Source organism: Ictidomys tridecemlineatus, chromosome 2, assembly GCF_052094955.1.
Source record: "Ictidomys tridecemlineatus isolate mIctTri1 chromosome 2, mIctTri1.hap1, whole genome shotgun sequence".
Classification (NCBI taxonomy): domain Eukaryota; kingdom Metazoa; phylum Chordata; class Mammalia; order Rodentia; family Sciuridae; genus Ictidomys; species Ictidomys tridecemlineatus.
In genome coordinates, this window is record NC_135478.1 from 65,021,575 (window position 1) to 65,039,674 (window position 18,100).

Consider the following 18,100-nt stretch of genomic DNA (forward strand, 5'->3'; position numbering starts at 1 on the left):
TGGTCCTGGCCAGGTGCAAGGAGATAGGTTGGTGAGTGGACAGGGAGGAGGAGCACTCACCTCCACACAGATGTCACACCTTTTGCAGTGGAAGGTTCGGGGCAGGCGGTGAAAATAACACGTGGGACACCACGGCATGTGGTACAACCTGCCATTCACTCGTGCCATGTATACAGTCTCAGGGTCCTGCTTGAAGGCGCCTGGCAGGGAGAGAGGTGTGGGAATGGAGGAGGCCCTTGTATTACTCTGATGCTCAGGGCAGCCCCATAGCATCACTGGGCATCAAGAAGGTGGGGAGGAGGAGGGCAGGGGAACCCCAGCCCCTGTTGAGCAAGCTGACCACTCAGATGGGTGGCAGTCAGAGAGAAGGGCTGTCCAGCACAGGAGCTCTACATGGAGCTCCCCCTGTGGAATAGTGATCAGTGCTTGGAGTTGGATGTGAAATGGGAAGGAGGAAGGGGGAACTGCGTGGTTGGAAGAGCCTGCTGCCTCTCTTGGCCCGTCCTCCCTTCTAAAGCAACTGGAAAACCTCTAGGATTCTGTTTTTCACACTTCAGTGGCTTGGGAAACGAAGTGCCAGGACCCAAGTAATAGTGACAGGGTAAGAAGGGATCCTGAGGCCACAGGTGGGGTCAGCCCTTTACAAATGACCCCTGTAGGCACCAGCCTTGGGGTGCCACCTCCCTCTCCCAGGAGTCCGAGGCCTTACCTCTGTGCAAGATTCCTGGGTCTGAAAAATTCATGCCAATGAGGCTATACAAACTCAGGAGGCAGAGAAGTCCGGAGACCACTGGGTAGGCCCACTCTCCATTTTGCGCCAGTGCTCGGCCTCTGAAATCAGAGGCAGACTCCGTTCTAGTCGGGGGCAACCCGGAGCCCCCATGAGGCCCGGCTCCCCTGAGGTCAGACCCACACACCTTAAGGACAGATCTGAATATCCAGGCTAGAGACAGACCCCATTCCCTCCACCAAATGTCACCAGCATTACCAGGCTCCAACAGTCCCCCCAAATCCTCAGGCTCCCCACATCTCTGTGCTTCCCACTAAATATCCTCCTTCCCCTCTTGGCCTCCCTCCACCTCCCTGCCTCTGCACTCTCACTGTCTATTTCCCTTCTGTCTCTTTTTGAGAACCCACAGCTGGCCCGGAGACTCACGGAAATATAAAGAACACAGCACTTAGATACACCAGGGCTGCCACAGTGAAATAAGCCCAGAGGCTTGAGAATAGCCAGGATCTGGCTGGGGGTCGGGGTGGGGACAATAAATCGTTTGATACAGTCATGCTGCGATGCCTGCTCTCAAACAAATGAGAGCCAACTGCTCCTTCTCCTGGCTTGGCACCCAGAGTACCATGACTACAAGTGTGACATCAGAGAGGTTCCGGAATGGGGGCTCTGGCTGCTTCCTGTGCCCACTGATATCAACCTTCCCCTGGCCTCACATACACACTTCTGGATGGGGACATCCTACTCTTACAATGTGGCTTTGTTGGAGCTTGTGAGGATGGATGTAGTTTATCCCCCAAAGGTTCTTAGGCTGGAGGCTAGGTCCTCGGTGTGGCAGTGTTGAGGGGGTAGAACCTGCAAGAGGTGGGGCCTAGTGGGAGGTAATTTGGCCACTGGGGATGAGGCCCTTGGAAGGGAGTAATGAACTTCTCATGGGTCCCTGTTAGTTCCTGTGAGAGGGGGTGTTATAAAATGAACAAGACTCATCCTCCCCAGTTTCTGGCCATTCAGTCTCGACCCCTTGCATGTCTTCCCACCATGATGCCATTCACCATGTTGTAATCACTCTCACCAAAGATCAGTCTCAGGGGCTACCAAATGTTGCATTCTGTGCTAAATAAACCTCATCTCTTTATAAAGTACCCATTCTTGGGTATTTTGTTAGAGCAACAGAAAGCATCTAATACAGAGACCATGTCATATGGTTTATGGGGAGAAGTTTGGTGATGGTTAGTTATCCCCCTTTCAGGCCCAGTGCTAATGGAAGTAGGCATAAGTGCTCCTCGCTTATCCTAGTGCCACTTCTTCCTTTCTGTTGTAACAAAGCTCCATTTTGGGGAGGAGGTAGCAAGCTACCAACTAAATATCTTCCCAGTTTCCTTCACTTCCAGGGTGGGTTTTATGACATACTTCTGTCTCAACATAAAACATAAAATGGGCTGGGGACGTGACTCAATGGTTAAGCAACCCTCCGTACAATCCCTGATGATGATGATGATGATAACATAATGATAATAATTTGTACATATTTATGGCATAAAACATATTTTGAAACATGTATACATATACATTATTTCATATTCTTTTTTGTGTTGAGAACCCTTGAAATCTATTCTCTGAGTCATTTTCCAGTGTATATAACATTATCAACTGTACTCATTCTGTTGTATGTTATTATTAACTGTAGTCATCTTATTGTACAATAGATCCCTTAAACTCATCCCCCTCATCTAAGTGCAATTTGGCTTCCTGGGACCAGCATCTCCCCCATCCACAGCCCAGCCACTCCTGGGCCCCTGGCAGTCACCATTCTGCTCTCTGTTTCTATGAGTTCAACTTTTATAGATTCCACATGTAGGTGAGATCATGTGATAGTTGTCCTATGCCTGGCTTATTTCCCCCAGTAAAATGTCCTTTGGCCTCCCTCATTCAATGCCACAAGTGACAGGACTTCCTAATTTTATTTAAAGACTAAATAGTGTCCCCTTATATTACTAAACCACATTTTTTATATCAACTCACCCACTGATAGACACAGCTTTTCCCATTTCTAGGTTCTGAGAATATTACTGCAATGAACATGGGGTGCAGATATCTATTAATACACTGATGCCATTTCCTTTGGATATATACCAAGTAGTTGGATGTCTGGACTGTAGGGTAATTTTTTTTTTTTTTTTTTTTTTTGGTGCTGGGGATTGAACCCAGGGCCTTGTCCATGCATGGCAAGCACTCTACCAACTGAGCTCTATTTTTGATTTTTAAAGAAACTTCCCATATTGATTTTCCTAATGACTAGACTAATTTAAATTCCACCAAACATTCTACAAGAATTCTAGTTTCTCCCCATCCAGACCAGTACTTAATATCTTTTGTCTTTCTTTTTCTTTTATTTATACTCAAGTTGAACCCAGGGGTACATTACCCAGATACACAACTGCAGACCTTTTTAAGTTTTATTCTGAGATCAGGTCTCACTAAGTTGCTGAGGTTTACCTTGAATTTATAATCCTCCCACCTCAGCCTCTTGAGTTACTGGTATTAAGGCATGTGCCGCTGGTTCTTTGGTCTTTTTGATAATAGTCATTCTAATAGGTGTGGGAGGGTATCTCATTATGATTCTAACTTGCATTTCTCTAAGGATTAGTAATGTTGAACATTTTTTTTTTCAGCTTTCTCTTGGTCAATTGTGTTTCTACTGAGAATGCAATGATGTTTGAGTCACAGTCTACCTTCAAATTTTATGTCGATTTCTGTTTTAGCACAAAAAGGAATGACATGCATTGGGTCATGGAAAAAGGTCAGGAGTGGTTCTAGAATCATAAATACCAGGTCTATTGAGCTTTGTAGCAGACCATGCTAGCCTTAGGTTTTCTTTGTTTGCTTGTTTGTTTTTTGGTTTTTTAAATTAGTTATATATAACAGCACAATGCATTTTAATTCATTGTACACAACTGTAGCGCAACTTTACATTTCTATGCTTGTACCTGATGTAGCATCACACCATATGTGCATTCATACATGTACTTAGGGTAATGATGTCCATCTCATTCCACCATCTTTCCTATCCCCATGCCCCATCCTCACCTCTGCCTCCCCTTTGCCTCATCAAAGTTCCTCCATTTTTTTCTTATCAGAGAGAACATTCAGCCTTTGGTTTTTGAGGATTGGCTTACTTCAATTAGCATGATATTCTCTAACTCCATTCATTTACCTGCACATAATTTTATTTTCTTTTAATGCTGAGTAGTAATATTCCATTAGGTATATATATACCACAGTTTCTCTATCCATTCATCTATTCACGGGCATCCAGGCTGTTTCCACAGTTTAGTTATTGTGAACTGAGCTTCTATAAACATGGATGTGGCTGTGTCTCTGTACTATGCTGATTTTAAGTCATTTGGGAATAGACCTAGGAGAGGGATAGTTGGGTCAAATGGTGGTTCCATTTAAAGTTTTCTAAGGAATCTCCATACTGCTTTCCAGATTGGTTACACCAATTTGCAGTCCCACCAGCAGTGTATGAGTGTACCTTTCCCCCCACATCCTCATCCACCAACATTTATTGTGGTCTGTATTCAACACACAGGGCACTTTCTGGTACAGCCACTGTTCTATGTGGTTTACATGAATTATACCACAATCTCTGTTTTACAGATAGGGAAGTTGACTGACCAGGGGCTAAGTAGTTACCTAAGGTCTCCCTGCTGGTTAGTTCTAGAGCTGTGATTTGGACTTATGAGGTCTGGCTCCAGAGACCTTGCCACCAACCACCAAGCAAGGGACTCCAGGAGGAGTTGCAGTCAGGGGGCAGAGTAGAAAGGGAGTGAAGTTGGAGCATGGGATCAATGCCTGAGGTGGGTGCTTCCAATAATAGAAAGGAACCCTGACTGGGGAATCCCAGAGGGCAGACCACATTTAGGTCCCTTGAGAATAGTGATCCTGGACATGGAGGGCCTCATTCTGAGCAGAGGAGGAAGGGCCTATGGCCTGACCTGGGGCTGGAAGAACCACAGGATGGAGGAAGGGAAAAGGCTGCCAGGCAAACTCAATGATGGAGTGAAACTGGACAGAGGAGAAGACAGGCAGACCACAGGGCTGAGGAAAAAGGGCCAAGCTCAAGAGTCACAGGTGGGAGGGAACCACATATGGCAGTGGTGGGGTGCTGAATAAAAGGATGGGAGGTGATGAGCAGACAGGATCCTCTGTCTTTTCAGTTGTCTCAGAGTCTGCAGCTTCACCTCCCCCTACTGATGCTGCCCACCAGTCTCCCTGAAAGAGCCTTTAATCAAGCGATTGCTATACTAAAGGAATCTCACGGCAGAGATGCCCACTCCTATCATTCCTAGTCAACACTAAGAAGAAAAAGAAATAAAAACACACATGTTGGAAAGAAGAAAATAAAACTGTTCCTCACAGAGGACATGATTTTCCAAGTAGAATAAATAACAACACTCAGTGGCAGAGCACCTCGATTCAATCTCCAGAACTGGGAAAACAACACCACTAAGAACTTCTGTTCTTCGGAAGATGCTATGAAGAAAATTGAATGAAAAGCCACAGATTGCAAGAAAAATTTGGAAAACATAGATCTCAACTCAGTGTACACAACTCTTATAACTTAGTAAGGAAAGAAAACAATAATTTTTAAAAGAGAAGTAGATTGGAGCCAACACTTTGCCAAAGACCTACCAATGGACAAGAAGACATAAAAATAAGCTCAACATCATTGCTCATTAGGAAAACATAACCTGGAGCTTAAATGAGATGCCACTACTCATTTATTAGAAAGGCTTCAATAAAAAGAGAAAACAAAACAAGAACAAATGACAGTGTGAAATGTTGGTAAGGATGTGGAGCAACTGGAATTTTCATACTTTGCTGGTAGAAATTAGGAATGGTACAGTGATTTTGAAAGAAAAATGGCAATTTTCTACAGAGTTCCACCTACAGTTACCTTATGACTCAGCAATGCCACCCCTAAGAATTGACCCAACAGAAATGAAAACTTAGGTTCACATGCCTGTACACCAATGTTTGTAGCAGCTTTCTTTATAGCTGTGAAAAACTAGCTAGGCACAGTGGCGTGTGCCTAAGTTCTAGCCACTTGGGAGGCTAAGACTGAAGGATTGCAAGTTCAAAGCCAGCCTCAGCAAATTAGCAAGGTTCTAAGCAATTCAATGAGACCCTGACTCAAAAGAAAAAAAACCTTTAAGAAAAATAAAGGGGGCAGATGGATCAGAGATGCAGCTCAGTGGTTAAGCACCCCTGGGTTCAATCCCTGGTACAAACAAAACAAAACTAAAACACTGTGGAAAAACTAGATACAATGAACAATCCTTCAATTGGTGAATGTATAAATACTCTATAGGAATGCTATTCCCAGTGTGGGCCCTTGGGACTGTGTGGCTAGCCATGGCTTTGTCCAAGGATAATGACATCACCGTGGTGGCCACAAGGAAGACGATGCACATCACCAGAAGGGCACCCAGGTACAGGCAAAGGGACACAAGTAGCAGCAGGAAATGCCAGATGTTCAGATACCTCAAGCTGTTGCTCACCTGCCCACAGTGGTGGTCCAACTCCTAGGGGAGAGGAGGCAGACCTCAAGGGTCTATCTGACCTGACTTCCATCACCCCCAAATGCTCAGGTCTTCCCCAACTCAGCCCCCTAGGCTGCCTGCTCTTGGCCCTACACACAGGTTCTCATCTCAAGGACAACCTGGCATTTCCATGGTTAGGGCACAGTTAGCCCCATAACACATCAGGTCACCTGTTCTGAGCGAGATTTTTAGAGACAAGATCTGCCCGGTGTCACTTGGAGCAGGACATAAAAACTCTGGGCCTCTGTTTTCTCAGATACTGGATGAGGATGAAAAAAACACCCTTGCCCAACCAGCCATCTGCACTTGTGAACCCGAGCAGGGTGGGCACATCAGACAAACACACTCAAAACCAGGAAACCCTACAACTAGGACACCCAGACCAAGACATGCAATGATCCCCAGGACCAGGCAGCAGTCAGCAAAAAAGGCTGGGAATCTAGTATCAGCAAGCCAGGGGAGGGCACAGTCACTGCCTTTCCTCCCCCTGACTCCACCAGGCTCATCACAGAGGGGATGCCCTTTGCATGTCAGCACCTGTGCAAGCAAGGCCAGCCTCCCAGGACAGGTGCAGAACTGGAGGCAATAACAGATGGAAGTGAGCAAGAGTAGCAGGGAGCCACTTTTAGCAGACTGGGAAGATGGTCTCATACCCACCTGTGGCCCACTTATGCTGTGAGTTTCCTGGTCCTGACCAGGTGTCCAGGGATGGGTTGGTGAGCGGACAGGGAGGTGGAACACTCATGTCCACAAAGATGTTACAACAGGGACAGTGGAAGGCCTTGGGTGGGCAGTGGGAGGAGCAATGTGGGCACCAGGGCATTTGAAAGGTCCTTCGATACATCCAGGCCACATATGCTGCCCTCAGGGTTCTGTTTGATGGAGCCTGGCATGGGAAAAGTTTTGGGCAGTGACAAGATCCCCTTCTATCACTCTGCCGCTCAGGGCAGCACCATAGCTGGAATGCAGGCATTATCTTCTTCTAGGATTATCTTCTATGTTGAAATATATATATATATATATTGTTAGAGAGGGACCTACCTTTGCTACTGAAATTTATTTCTTCATACTGTGCCTGGTCTTACCATGAAACCATGATATTAGTAGCAGGAAGATCTCTGGTAGCTCTTGTGCTATTTAGCTCCAACATAAGTGTAAAGAGTTTTGAGAACATTTGATTTTTAATTGATATTCTTCCTAGGGTAAATAAACCCTTTCTAGTCAGTGCCATAGAGATGTTGTCAAGAGTAAAATTATACAATTTGATGTTGTCTGGGATGGACTGTTGAAATACATATATTTACATTGCTATAAAGAAGCTCAAATGAAAACAATGAAATAATGAAATTGAGGGAAGAATTCACAACCCTGGGTACTGGCCTCCAAATACTTCACCACTTTGAAGATGGAAGAAAATATTCTTAGTAACATACTGACTTTTCCAGGTGAAACTAGACTATACAAACAAAATTTGAATGTGTGATTTCACTTAAAATGTTTGTCCTGTCTCAGAGACCTGATACAAAACCAACCAATTCAATCAAATGCATAATCCTTCTCTTGGATTGCTTTATGAATAAGAGAGGACAGATTTTTTTAATAGAACAAGAATTTTATGCAAAATCTGAGCTTTACTATTCTTCATTGAGTGGGAGGAAAGGAGTGGAGGGAGTTTAGAAGGCTCTTTGAAGGAGAAGCCAAGTTATTAGAGCAAGCTCCAGGTTCTTTGAGACTCGTCTTCCTGTCTTTCACTGGGCACAGTCAGTACTTCCACAGCCTGTGCACCTGGGAGGAAGGCAAAGCATGGAGAGATGGCAGAGGGGAGAGACAGGCAACTGAGCATTTGAACATATGTGCTTGCTCTGAGTGCATGGGTGTATGATTAGCAAATGGGGAATAGACTGATAACATTTGACTTTGAAAATGACTTTGAGCCCTGCTACACTAAAACTTGCTTTACCAGCTTGGAAGACAAATATGCCCACATCTGTTTGTAAAGTTCTAACTAATCACTGTGCCACCCCACAAGCAAGTTCACAGGAAATGTTGTTTCCTTCAGGACTTCCCACTGGGTTTGCCCAAGAATTCTCTCCAGCTCTCTTTGCCTTTAGGAGCTTGGTGCTGGCAAAAGAGGGGAAGGAAGAAATCCATAGGGTCCTGCCTGAGGAGACTCCCTGCTTCCCCTCAGTCTTTCACACCAACCAGTGCAGGGAGCCCACACTTGGGGAAGACTGGGGTCCTTTTGTTTTCTGACTGCATATGCTGCTTCTCCTGGCCTCTCCATGGGAGCTTGTAGGGAGGTGGAAGGAGCTACTTGGAGTGCTTTCCTGCCAGCTGACCCCACACTTGGTCATCTCAGCCCACCAGAAAACTTCCAACATGTGAATTTTCAAAAGGAAGAAATCAGGATTGCTTTTGACCTCCCTGACTTCTGCAAATTTGCCAGCCCTGTCCCTCAGGTAGGGCAGTGGGGTGCAGGAGGGACACACACCTGGCTAAGAAAATCTCCATGTGTTAAACAATCCTAGGTGTAACTCTTCTCCTTGGCTATGGAGAATTCTGTCTGTGGTACAAAGCTTCCACAAGACATAGTGGACCTGTGATGTTTCACTGTTTTAGTTCCCAGAGATTTTTGAGGCTTGAGGCAAGGGCTAGTAAGAGGCAAAGCAATTTACCTTGACCTCAGAGCACTGCCCCAAGTAGAAGAGCCATCTGGTAGAAGCAAAGTTAGTTTTAGAATCTGTGTGCTTAGGTAGGTGCAACTAACTCAGACTATGTAGAACTTTGTCTAACACTGCTTTTTTCCCATTAAAATGCTATTTTAAAATGTTCAATCCTATAGGAAAGTTTCAAGAACAGTAAAATGATGTGCACCATAATCTGTATACTTTTCTATATGTAAATGAGGTTAAGCAAAAATGAAGATTAGCATGACACCAATATGTATTCAGCTAAATTCATCAATTTTAATATTTTGGTATGTATAGGAAAATTTTCTTGTACCACCATACTAATATCACTTTGAGGATATTGATATGAAACTACTATCAAGGTATATATTCCATATTCAAATTTTTCTAAATCCATTATAGCTGGATTTTTTAAATATACAGGATATGATCAAGGATCACATGTTGCATTTTGTTGTCATTTTTCTTTAGAATCCTGTAATCTATAATGGTTTTCTGATATTTTTTATACAGCACCGACATTGTGGAAGTGTCCTGAACAGTTGTTTTGCAGAATTTGAATGTTTCTGATTGCCTCCTCATGATCTGTTTTAGGCAAAACATTTTCTACAAGAATTGGACAGATGATACTTATTTCATGGAGTAGGGGGTGGGAAACTTAACATCTGTTGTCAAGTACAGTTAATGTTGAACTTTGATCATTCAGTTAGCATGATGCTGTTTGATTGAGAAGGTAAAGTGTTGTCATTCTGGTTTCTCCTAACTTACTGCATATGCAAAAATAAATGTTGGTGAGGATGTGGGGGAAAAGACACACTCATAGATTGCTGGTTGGACTGCAAATTGATGTAATCATCATGGAAAGCAGTATGGAGATTCCTCAGAAAACTTGGAATGAAACCACCATTTGACCCAGCTATCCCACTTCTCAGTCTATTTCCAATAGACTTAAAATCAGCATACTACAGTGATGCAGCCACATCAATGCTATAAAGTAGCTCAACTCACAAGAGTTTTACTATGGAACCAACCTAGGTGTCCTTCAACAGACGAACAGATAAAGAAAATGTGGTCAATATGCACAATGGAATATTACTCAGTTTTAAAGAAGAACAAAGTGATGACATATGCCAGTAAATGAGTGGAAGTTAAGAATATCAGACAAAAACAACTGATAATTAAATTTCCATGAAGCTTGAGTAAGACACACTGGACAAAATACACATCAAAGTATTTCAGAATGAAATACTTTGCACAGCAAAAAGGGAAATGCCAATGGATGAGTAATTGTACTTACTGGGAAATAGTGAACTAAAAAGCAAAGTAAATGAGGACTTACAAAAATGGTTTCCATAAAAATGATTGATTTAAAATATGAAAGTCATTGATATATAAACAATGAATCATTACAAATCACCTAATTGTAATAAAATAAAAGGTACAAGAAAAACATATAAATTATATGTACAGAATGTAGAGAATAGACTTACACTGAAAACTTGTAATTTACTCTTTTGGGGGGACAAACAAAAGAAAACACTGGCAGATAAAGTTTAGAACACAGCTTTTAAAATGATACACCATATGCACAACTTTAAAAATGATACATGCATACTCCCATTTAAACCAGGTGTTCCTCTTTCTCCCTTCAACATCCCCCCATTCAGGTTAGCCCCCAACCAAAGTTTCCCTTCACACTTACTCCCCCAACAAGGCCCCACTATTGAAGCCAGGTATCAGCCCTAAAACCTCTACCACACAAACTCAGCTGCCTCCAGGAGCACCCAGGAACAGCACCCAAGTGCCTCTGCCCCACTGCCCTGCAACCTCTGCCACACCCACTCAGCTCAAGAGCACCCAGGAACAGCACACTAACTCCTATGCCACACTTCCCCACCTCAACAGGCCTTAGCACTAATGCCCCCTCCAGGCACTCACTCAGAGCAGGCAGCCACTACCCCACATAGCTGCCAGTCCCTCTGCACCTCTCCAGCCAGGGTGGCGCCTCCAGAGGCCTCACCACCTGTGTCTGCTCCAGTCATCACCTTGCAGCCACAGGCACTGAGTGTCCCCTCCCCACACCCTACCCCACCTAGCCTCTGGTCCCAGGACACCTCTCCTGCAAGGGTCCAACCCCCGCAGGCCTCAGAAAGAGGCCCCGCTCAAGGGGCCAGCACAGCATGCCCCCTCCACACACACTACCCCACCCAGCTCTAACTCATCTAGCTCCAATCCCCAATGCCTCTCCAGCCAGGGCTGCGCGCCCCCTCCAGACCTCAGCATGAGCGCCCCCTCAAGTAACTGCCTCGCAGAGACAGGCACAGTGTGCCCCATCACCACACATTACCCACCAAACTCCTTCACCACCCAGCTCTGGTCCCCTAAAACCTCTCCACCCAGGGCCATATGCCACATACCACTGGGGACACTGGAGTCCTCCCTACCTGAGACTGTCCTCATAAGTCCACAAAGACCAACAGGAGGTGGTGGTGAGGGCCATGCTGCCCCTGTGGGAGGCCCAACATCCTCACCAGGAAGCATAAATGAGAAAGGATGGCAAGAACACCTTCCCAGAGGGTGACATAGTCTAGGGGCAAGACTGGAGCAGCCCAGGCAGCCATCAGTAGAAAGGATCTCTGTGATTTGAAGGCCCGAGCTTCTCCACAATCTGCAGTATACTTTTAGGCTGCCCAGAAATCCACTGTGCAGATGAAGTTTGGAATAAGTTCCTGCATGAATCAGTGAATGTGTGCAAACTGCATGCACATGTGTGTCAAGGGCGGGGATATGTGCTGGGATGTTCCCAGGCCCTACTTCACAGTTATAGAAACAGTTCAGCCCTCCCAAGGTACTACCTCACCCAGCTCTGGTCCCCTAAGACCTTCCAGCCAGGGTTGTGCCCCTACAAGCCTCAGGAAAACTGCCCCCTCTAGCTAACCCCTAGCAAGAACAGGCACAGTGCACCTCTCCCCACAAAAGTTCCTACCCCACCAAGCTCCACCCCATTCAGCTCTGGTCTCCCAATAACTCTCCAGCCAGGACTGCACCCCCCAGGCCTCAGCACAAGCATCCACTGTAGGCACTGCATTGCAGTGACAGGCACAGCAAGTACCCTCCCCATGTACTACCCCATCCAGTTCCTGGTGCCCTAACACCTCCCCAGTGAGGGCCTTGTACCCACAGGCCTCAGCAAGAGCGCCCCCTCCAGGCATCTCCTCACAGGTACAAACACAGTGTGCCCCTCCCTACCAACTACCTCACCCAGCTCCGTTCCCCTGAAGCCTCTTCAGCCAGGGCAGTGCCCCCAAAGGCCTCAGCATGAGCTTCCTCTCCAGGCACCACTTTACAGAAACAGCGTGCCCCCTCCTCACACACTACCACACCTAGCACCTACCCCATCCAGTCTGGTCCCCCAACACCTCTCCAGCCAGGGCCATACACCACACATTGCTGATGACACTGGAGGTCTCCCTACCTTGGCTCTGCTCCCAGGTTCAGCAGGAAGGATCTCAGGTACTTGAGGAACATGCTTCTCCACTGTCTAGTGGCCACTTCTGGATGCCTGGAAACTCAGAGCACAGAAACAGCTTGCAATATGCCCGCCCAAGCTTGTGTGCCTCATGCACTCGTCTGTGTGTTGAGGGTGGGGTTTTGCCCAGGAATGTTACAAGGTAATGCCTAGCAGCAACAGGCACAGTGCACCTTCTCCCCAGACACTACCCCACCCAGCTCGGGTCCCCTAAGATCTCCAGCCAGGACCCTTCCCCCACAAGCCTCAGCATGGTCACCCCTTCAGTTACTGCCTCCCATGGATAGCACAGAGCACACCCTCCCCTGCACTATCCCACCCAGCTCCTACCCCACGGAGCTCCTACATCACCCACCTCTACCCCTCCCACCTCCTATCCCACCCTGCTTCTGGTTCCCTAAGAACTATCCAGCAAGGTTCCTATCCCAAACAGGACTCAGCAGGGTCCGCACATCCATGAACCACCTTACAGGGAGAGAGACACACTTTGCCTCCTCCCCATGCATTACTTACCCAGCTCTGGTCCCATGACACCGCCCCAGCCAGTGCTACACCCCACGAACTGCTGGACACGCTGGTGCCCTCTCTACCTGAGGCTCTCCACTGGGATTCACAATGTCCAACAGGAGCACAGTGGTGAGTGCCAGGCTGCCTTTGTGGGAGGCCTCACATTCTCACCAGGAACCGCAAAGTTGAAAGCTGGAAGGGACTTCATCCCAGAGGGCGACAAAGCTTCTTGGCCAGGAGCAGAGCAGGCCAGGCAGCCTTGCAAAGGTAGGTCCTCAGCTACTTGAAGATACGTGCTTCTCCACCATCTGCCTGAAACTTCTAGGCCGCCGGAAACCCACTGCACAGAAGTAGTTCGCAGTGCGTCTGTGCATGCGTGCGTGCGTGTGTGCGTGCATGTGCGCGTGGAACATGACCGCGTCTTGCGTTCGTGCGTGTGCGCATCATGCATTCACTTATGAGTTGAGGGCAGGGCTGTGCCCAACAATATAGGGGTGGGGCCACATGATGTGCAGGGAGGGCGAGCGAGAAGCAGAGTTCCCGGGAAGATGGGGAGGATGGCTTGTGTTGCAGGAGGGGGCGCTGCAGAACTTGCCCAGGAGGTGGTGTAGGGTGCCGGTTCCTTGTCTGGGCCACAGTGTAGAAGGCAGTGCAGGAATGTTGTATCGTACCCCCGCTCCCCTGCAGTAGCGCTTGAGGTTGGGGTCCATGCACAACTTTTGCTGTTTGGAGCCAAGGTAGTTCTCACAGCCCTCCTGGCTTCAACTTCTGGGAGGACTGGAGTTCTGGCCAATGCGGTGCTCAGCACTAAATAATTCTGGCCAAACATGGAAACCTGCCGGTGCCAATCCAGGGACCTGGTAGTGATGATGCAATTGCCTGGCTGCACAAGACTGCTGAGGTCTCCTGTCAGACATATATATGTATATATACATATACACACACGTACATATCTGAACCAGTAAGCACAGCTAGCACTCACAGGCACATATACACCTGGTCACATGGATTTATGTAAAATTGGTTAACATGTAGAGGTAAGGTTAGGGTTAATATGAAATTTTGGTTTGAGTTAGTGGTAGGGTTAAAGATTAACATGTGTATGTGAAAATATGAACAGTCCTAAGAATTTACATTAAAAATGTACCAAAACATATATAAACATACATGTTATGACACAGAGAAGAATACAATATAAGTAATGTGATTATACATGTTGTATATAAGTGGATGTGAGGATATAACCTATAAATTACATATATTAGTATAGATGCAGATTTATCATTAAACAATTAAAATAGAAGTCAAAATACAATTTAAAATTTATTGGACTACATGGATTCCAGTCAAACTGGATTTAGATAAAAAGGTAATGTAAAGATAATAAAAAATTTTGGTTTGAGTTAGGATTACGGTTAAAGAATGGACATGTATACTGGGAAATATCTGTATTCATAAGATGAATGTGTGAAAATATGTTAAAAAATACATAAAAACATGCATGGTATGACATTAGGGAGACTGTTATATGAATCATATGATGAGACATTTTGTAAATAGGGAGTTTCAAGGATATATTCTATAAATTATATACAGTGATATGTATGTGAATTTAATATTGATCATTGAAAATAAAAGTCAAAATACACTTTAAAATTCTTATTGGTGTACAAGGATTGAAGTAAAATTTGCCTTTCTTGTAGAAGTAATATAAAGGTCAATATAAAATTTTGGATTGTGTTAGGGTTTTAGTGTAAGAATGAATATGTGAATTGGGAAATATCAATATTCATAAGAATATACTGTGAAATTATGTATGAAATCATATATAAAACCACATGTTGATACAGGCATAAGTAAAATGTGAGTCATGTGATTACAAATTTGGTAAACATGGGGATGAAAAATATATCCTATAAACAATATATACCAGTATATATGCAAATTTAATATTGATAATTGAACATATAAGTCAAAATGCACATAAAATTTTCTCATAGTGTACATGCTTTTAATAAAATTTAGTTCAGTTACTTATTTGAGGAGAACTGATAATGCAAGTTATATAATAGAAAGTATTTTCAGGGTAACAAATTTTTACCATGACAGTAGGATACCTGGTCATTGAATTCATACCTAGAAGCATTGCTTAAAAAACTATGCTTATATTTTAATGTAAATTTTTTCCCAAAACATACTAAATGTTTCTAACTATGATGTGTCAGTACTCTTGGGAAGGAGGTTAACAAATGTCAACCTGACACTGAATAAGGAAAAACAAGAGACCAAACAGGGAAAGTCCTCCAGGTATAATTCCAGAACTGAAATGTTGATTTTGTGCCAGTTTCAGACTCTAATCCCTACTCCTGGGGGGAGTAAGGGAAGGAGAATTCATTCCATGAAATAAATTTGGGAAATGAGGTCAAAAAATCTGATCTCTTTCATAGAGCATTCTAATTAAATCTATTCCTCAACTGTCATGGAAATTCTTTTTCAGTACTGACACAGAGTGGAGTCAAGGTGTCATACCTGGGCTGGATGGCCCCTCAGGAGAGCTTGTTTCCAAAGCACTGTTTGGAGGAATCCCATCTACTAACTGCAGGGCTGAAAGGAACAACACAATATATAAACAAGCCTCATACATAAAGCACCTTTACAGCTTCACTGTAGCTTTTTTATATATAATCCAGAAATAATTGAGCCTTGACCTTGCTAAAAGTCATTTTACTACCCAAATGTGAAATGACAAAATTCCACTTAGATTCATTTCTCTTACTATATAAGTCAATCCTGGAGTGGCAATGTTTTCTAAATAAGTTTACAAATTACAATCTGCTCATTTTCGGATAATGAAGTCATATAATTTTGTCATTTTATTTTGTGTTGCAGATTCATAGAAAGCAGTCAAGTGAGAATAATCAGGGACTATTTATAAATCCTAAATATCATTATTTAATAAAAAGACAAACATATCATTTCTGTTTGTATTAAGCAGAACATAATACAAATGAAAGTGTTAATGGGAAAAGTAACATTACCAGTCACTCGGCCATTTCCATCGCTTCAACGTTGGGCTGCTTTGGAGGGTAGGGAAGGTGCTTTTCACTTTGTTCTCCTCAAAGATGAAGTTCCCCAAGGGAGGAGCTACTGAGCCGCAGTGAGCCTGTTCTCACTATGCTTGCTTCACAGGGACTCTGTAAAAAACAAAACCACCAAACACAATCCTATGAATAGAAATTAATTGCAAACCTTATGAAGACACTGATCTTTAAAACAAATCCATCATCTACCAAAATGAATCACAATAGTAATTTATTAAAAAAATAGTTATGAAACAAAGAAAATCTGTGCAGAAGTAAGGTAAAATATAAGGAAAAATAAAATATATCCCTCCCCAATTAACTTAGACTAGGACAGGGGACAAATACGAAAATAACAAACTGAAATGTAAAAGGCTTTTGAGAAATACTGTTAAAAACTAACTTTTACAGAAGAATCAGAGAAATTATTGAATGTAAAGTAAGGGTTGAAAAGGAGAAGAGTACTGGTACACTAATAGCTGGCTTGGTTAATCTATCTCTTTTTAGCACCAGTGTATCAGTGGAAAATGTTTCAAGAATTTATATTTGCCCAAGATAAAGTCCTTGAGGTCACAGACTACAAGTGGCTACTGCTCACATTCCTGGCAGGTGAATGTCTGCAGAAGCTAGGACTATCCTGCCTCCTCAGGCAGATTGATGCCTCCTGGCCAACTGCCACACTATCTTTGCTCTTTCACTTATAATAAAACTTAGAATTGTTCATACTTTATTTCTGCAATTTCTCTTTTCCCACTTGAGTTTCCCAATTAAACTTTTACCAACCCTTGACCCACTAACACTTTTCCTATCAAAATCACCAATGACCTTGACCACAAATAAATCAGTGGTCATTTCTCAGAACACTTTTTTTTTGGACCTGTTAGCAGCAATAAACACACATGACCTCCCTTCTGTAGTGCTTTTTCTTACCCAGAACACCACATTTCTCACTCTCAACAGATCCATACTCTGGCTGCTCTGCTTTCTTGGTGCATTAGTTTTCATCTTCTGACCAACATTGGTGTCACCAGAACTCTGGCCATATTCTTGTTAATATCTATACTCACACTTTCTTGATGATTTGTTACCTGTAAGTTTTATATACATGCTGATGATTGTAAATTCATGTCTACTCCATCCGATGACCTGTTTTGGTCTCCACATCAAGGCCACTTCAACTTAGCACGTCTAAACCTGAAATCTTAGCAGTCATTCCTTTTCTTCCTTCTACCCCAAACTCTGTACTTCTCATGGTCTTTATCTCAGCAAAGAGCAAGTCATCTTTCTATTTGCTGTCATCTCCTCTCTCATCATCCATAACAAATCTACCCTGTTGGCTCCTCCCTTAAAAGACACTGAGCATCAGCTTGACTTCTACCATAGAGTCTGAATCAATGACAACACTCTAACAGGGCTCTGCTTGTACACTGCATGCCTACTGTCTTTTCTCAACATAGCAGGAAGAAAAGATCCTGTTAAAGTGTGTAAGTCACTTTCAGATGTTTTGTTCAAAACCTTCTAGTATTTTCCCAATTGGCACAGAAAATCTAAGTCCTTTTAATTGATGTCCTGGTTCCTAGATGTCTCTGACCATCTGCAAGGACAGAATAGCTCACTCCAGTCACAATGGCCTTTTTGCTGCCTCTCATGGTGCCTGGAGAGTTCCTGGGATGGCTACCCTGGCTGTTCCTATACCTAGAACATTCTTCCTTCTGATAGCTTAATGTTTCCCTCCCTCATTTCCTTCTGGTTATTTCTCACATGTCACCTTTCAATGCCTTCCTCCCTGACTCCAAAATTTTCTATCCCATTTCCAAGCTTTATTTTTTACTATAAGCCTTTAACAGCTTTTGGCTTATTTACTGCTTTATTATCTGCTTCCACTGGAATTGGCTATAAGGGCAGGAACTTGTTTTTCTATTTTGCTCATTGCTGTAATTCTGGAACAATTGTTTGGCATA

General features: G+C 44.0%; 1 protein-coding gene across 3 annotated transcripts in view; it reads right to left on the minus strand.

The window, feature by feature from the left end:
- LOC120889633 (palmitoyltransferase ZDHHC19-like) overlaps positions 1–12,585 on the minus strand; it is a 28,148-nt gene extending 15,563 nt beyond the window's left edge. The window contains exons 1-3 of one of the 3 annotated variants that reach the window (XM_078038663.1): positions 12,499–12,585; positions 710–831; positions 61–200 (exon numbers count right to left, since the gene is read on the minus strand). In XM_078038663.1, coding sequence (XP_077894789.1) covers positions 61–200; positions 710–831; positions 12,499–12,551 — 315 coding nt within the window. In that variant the 5' untranslated portion in view covers positions 12,552–12,585. The other 2 variants (XM_078038662.1, XR_013434543.1) reach the window with 2 other exon arrangements.
- Positions 12,586–18,100: the final 5,515 nt, after the last annotated feature.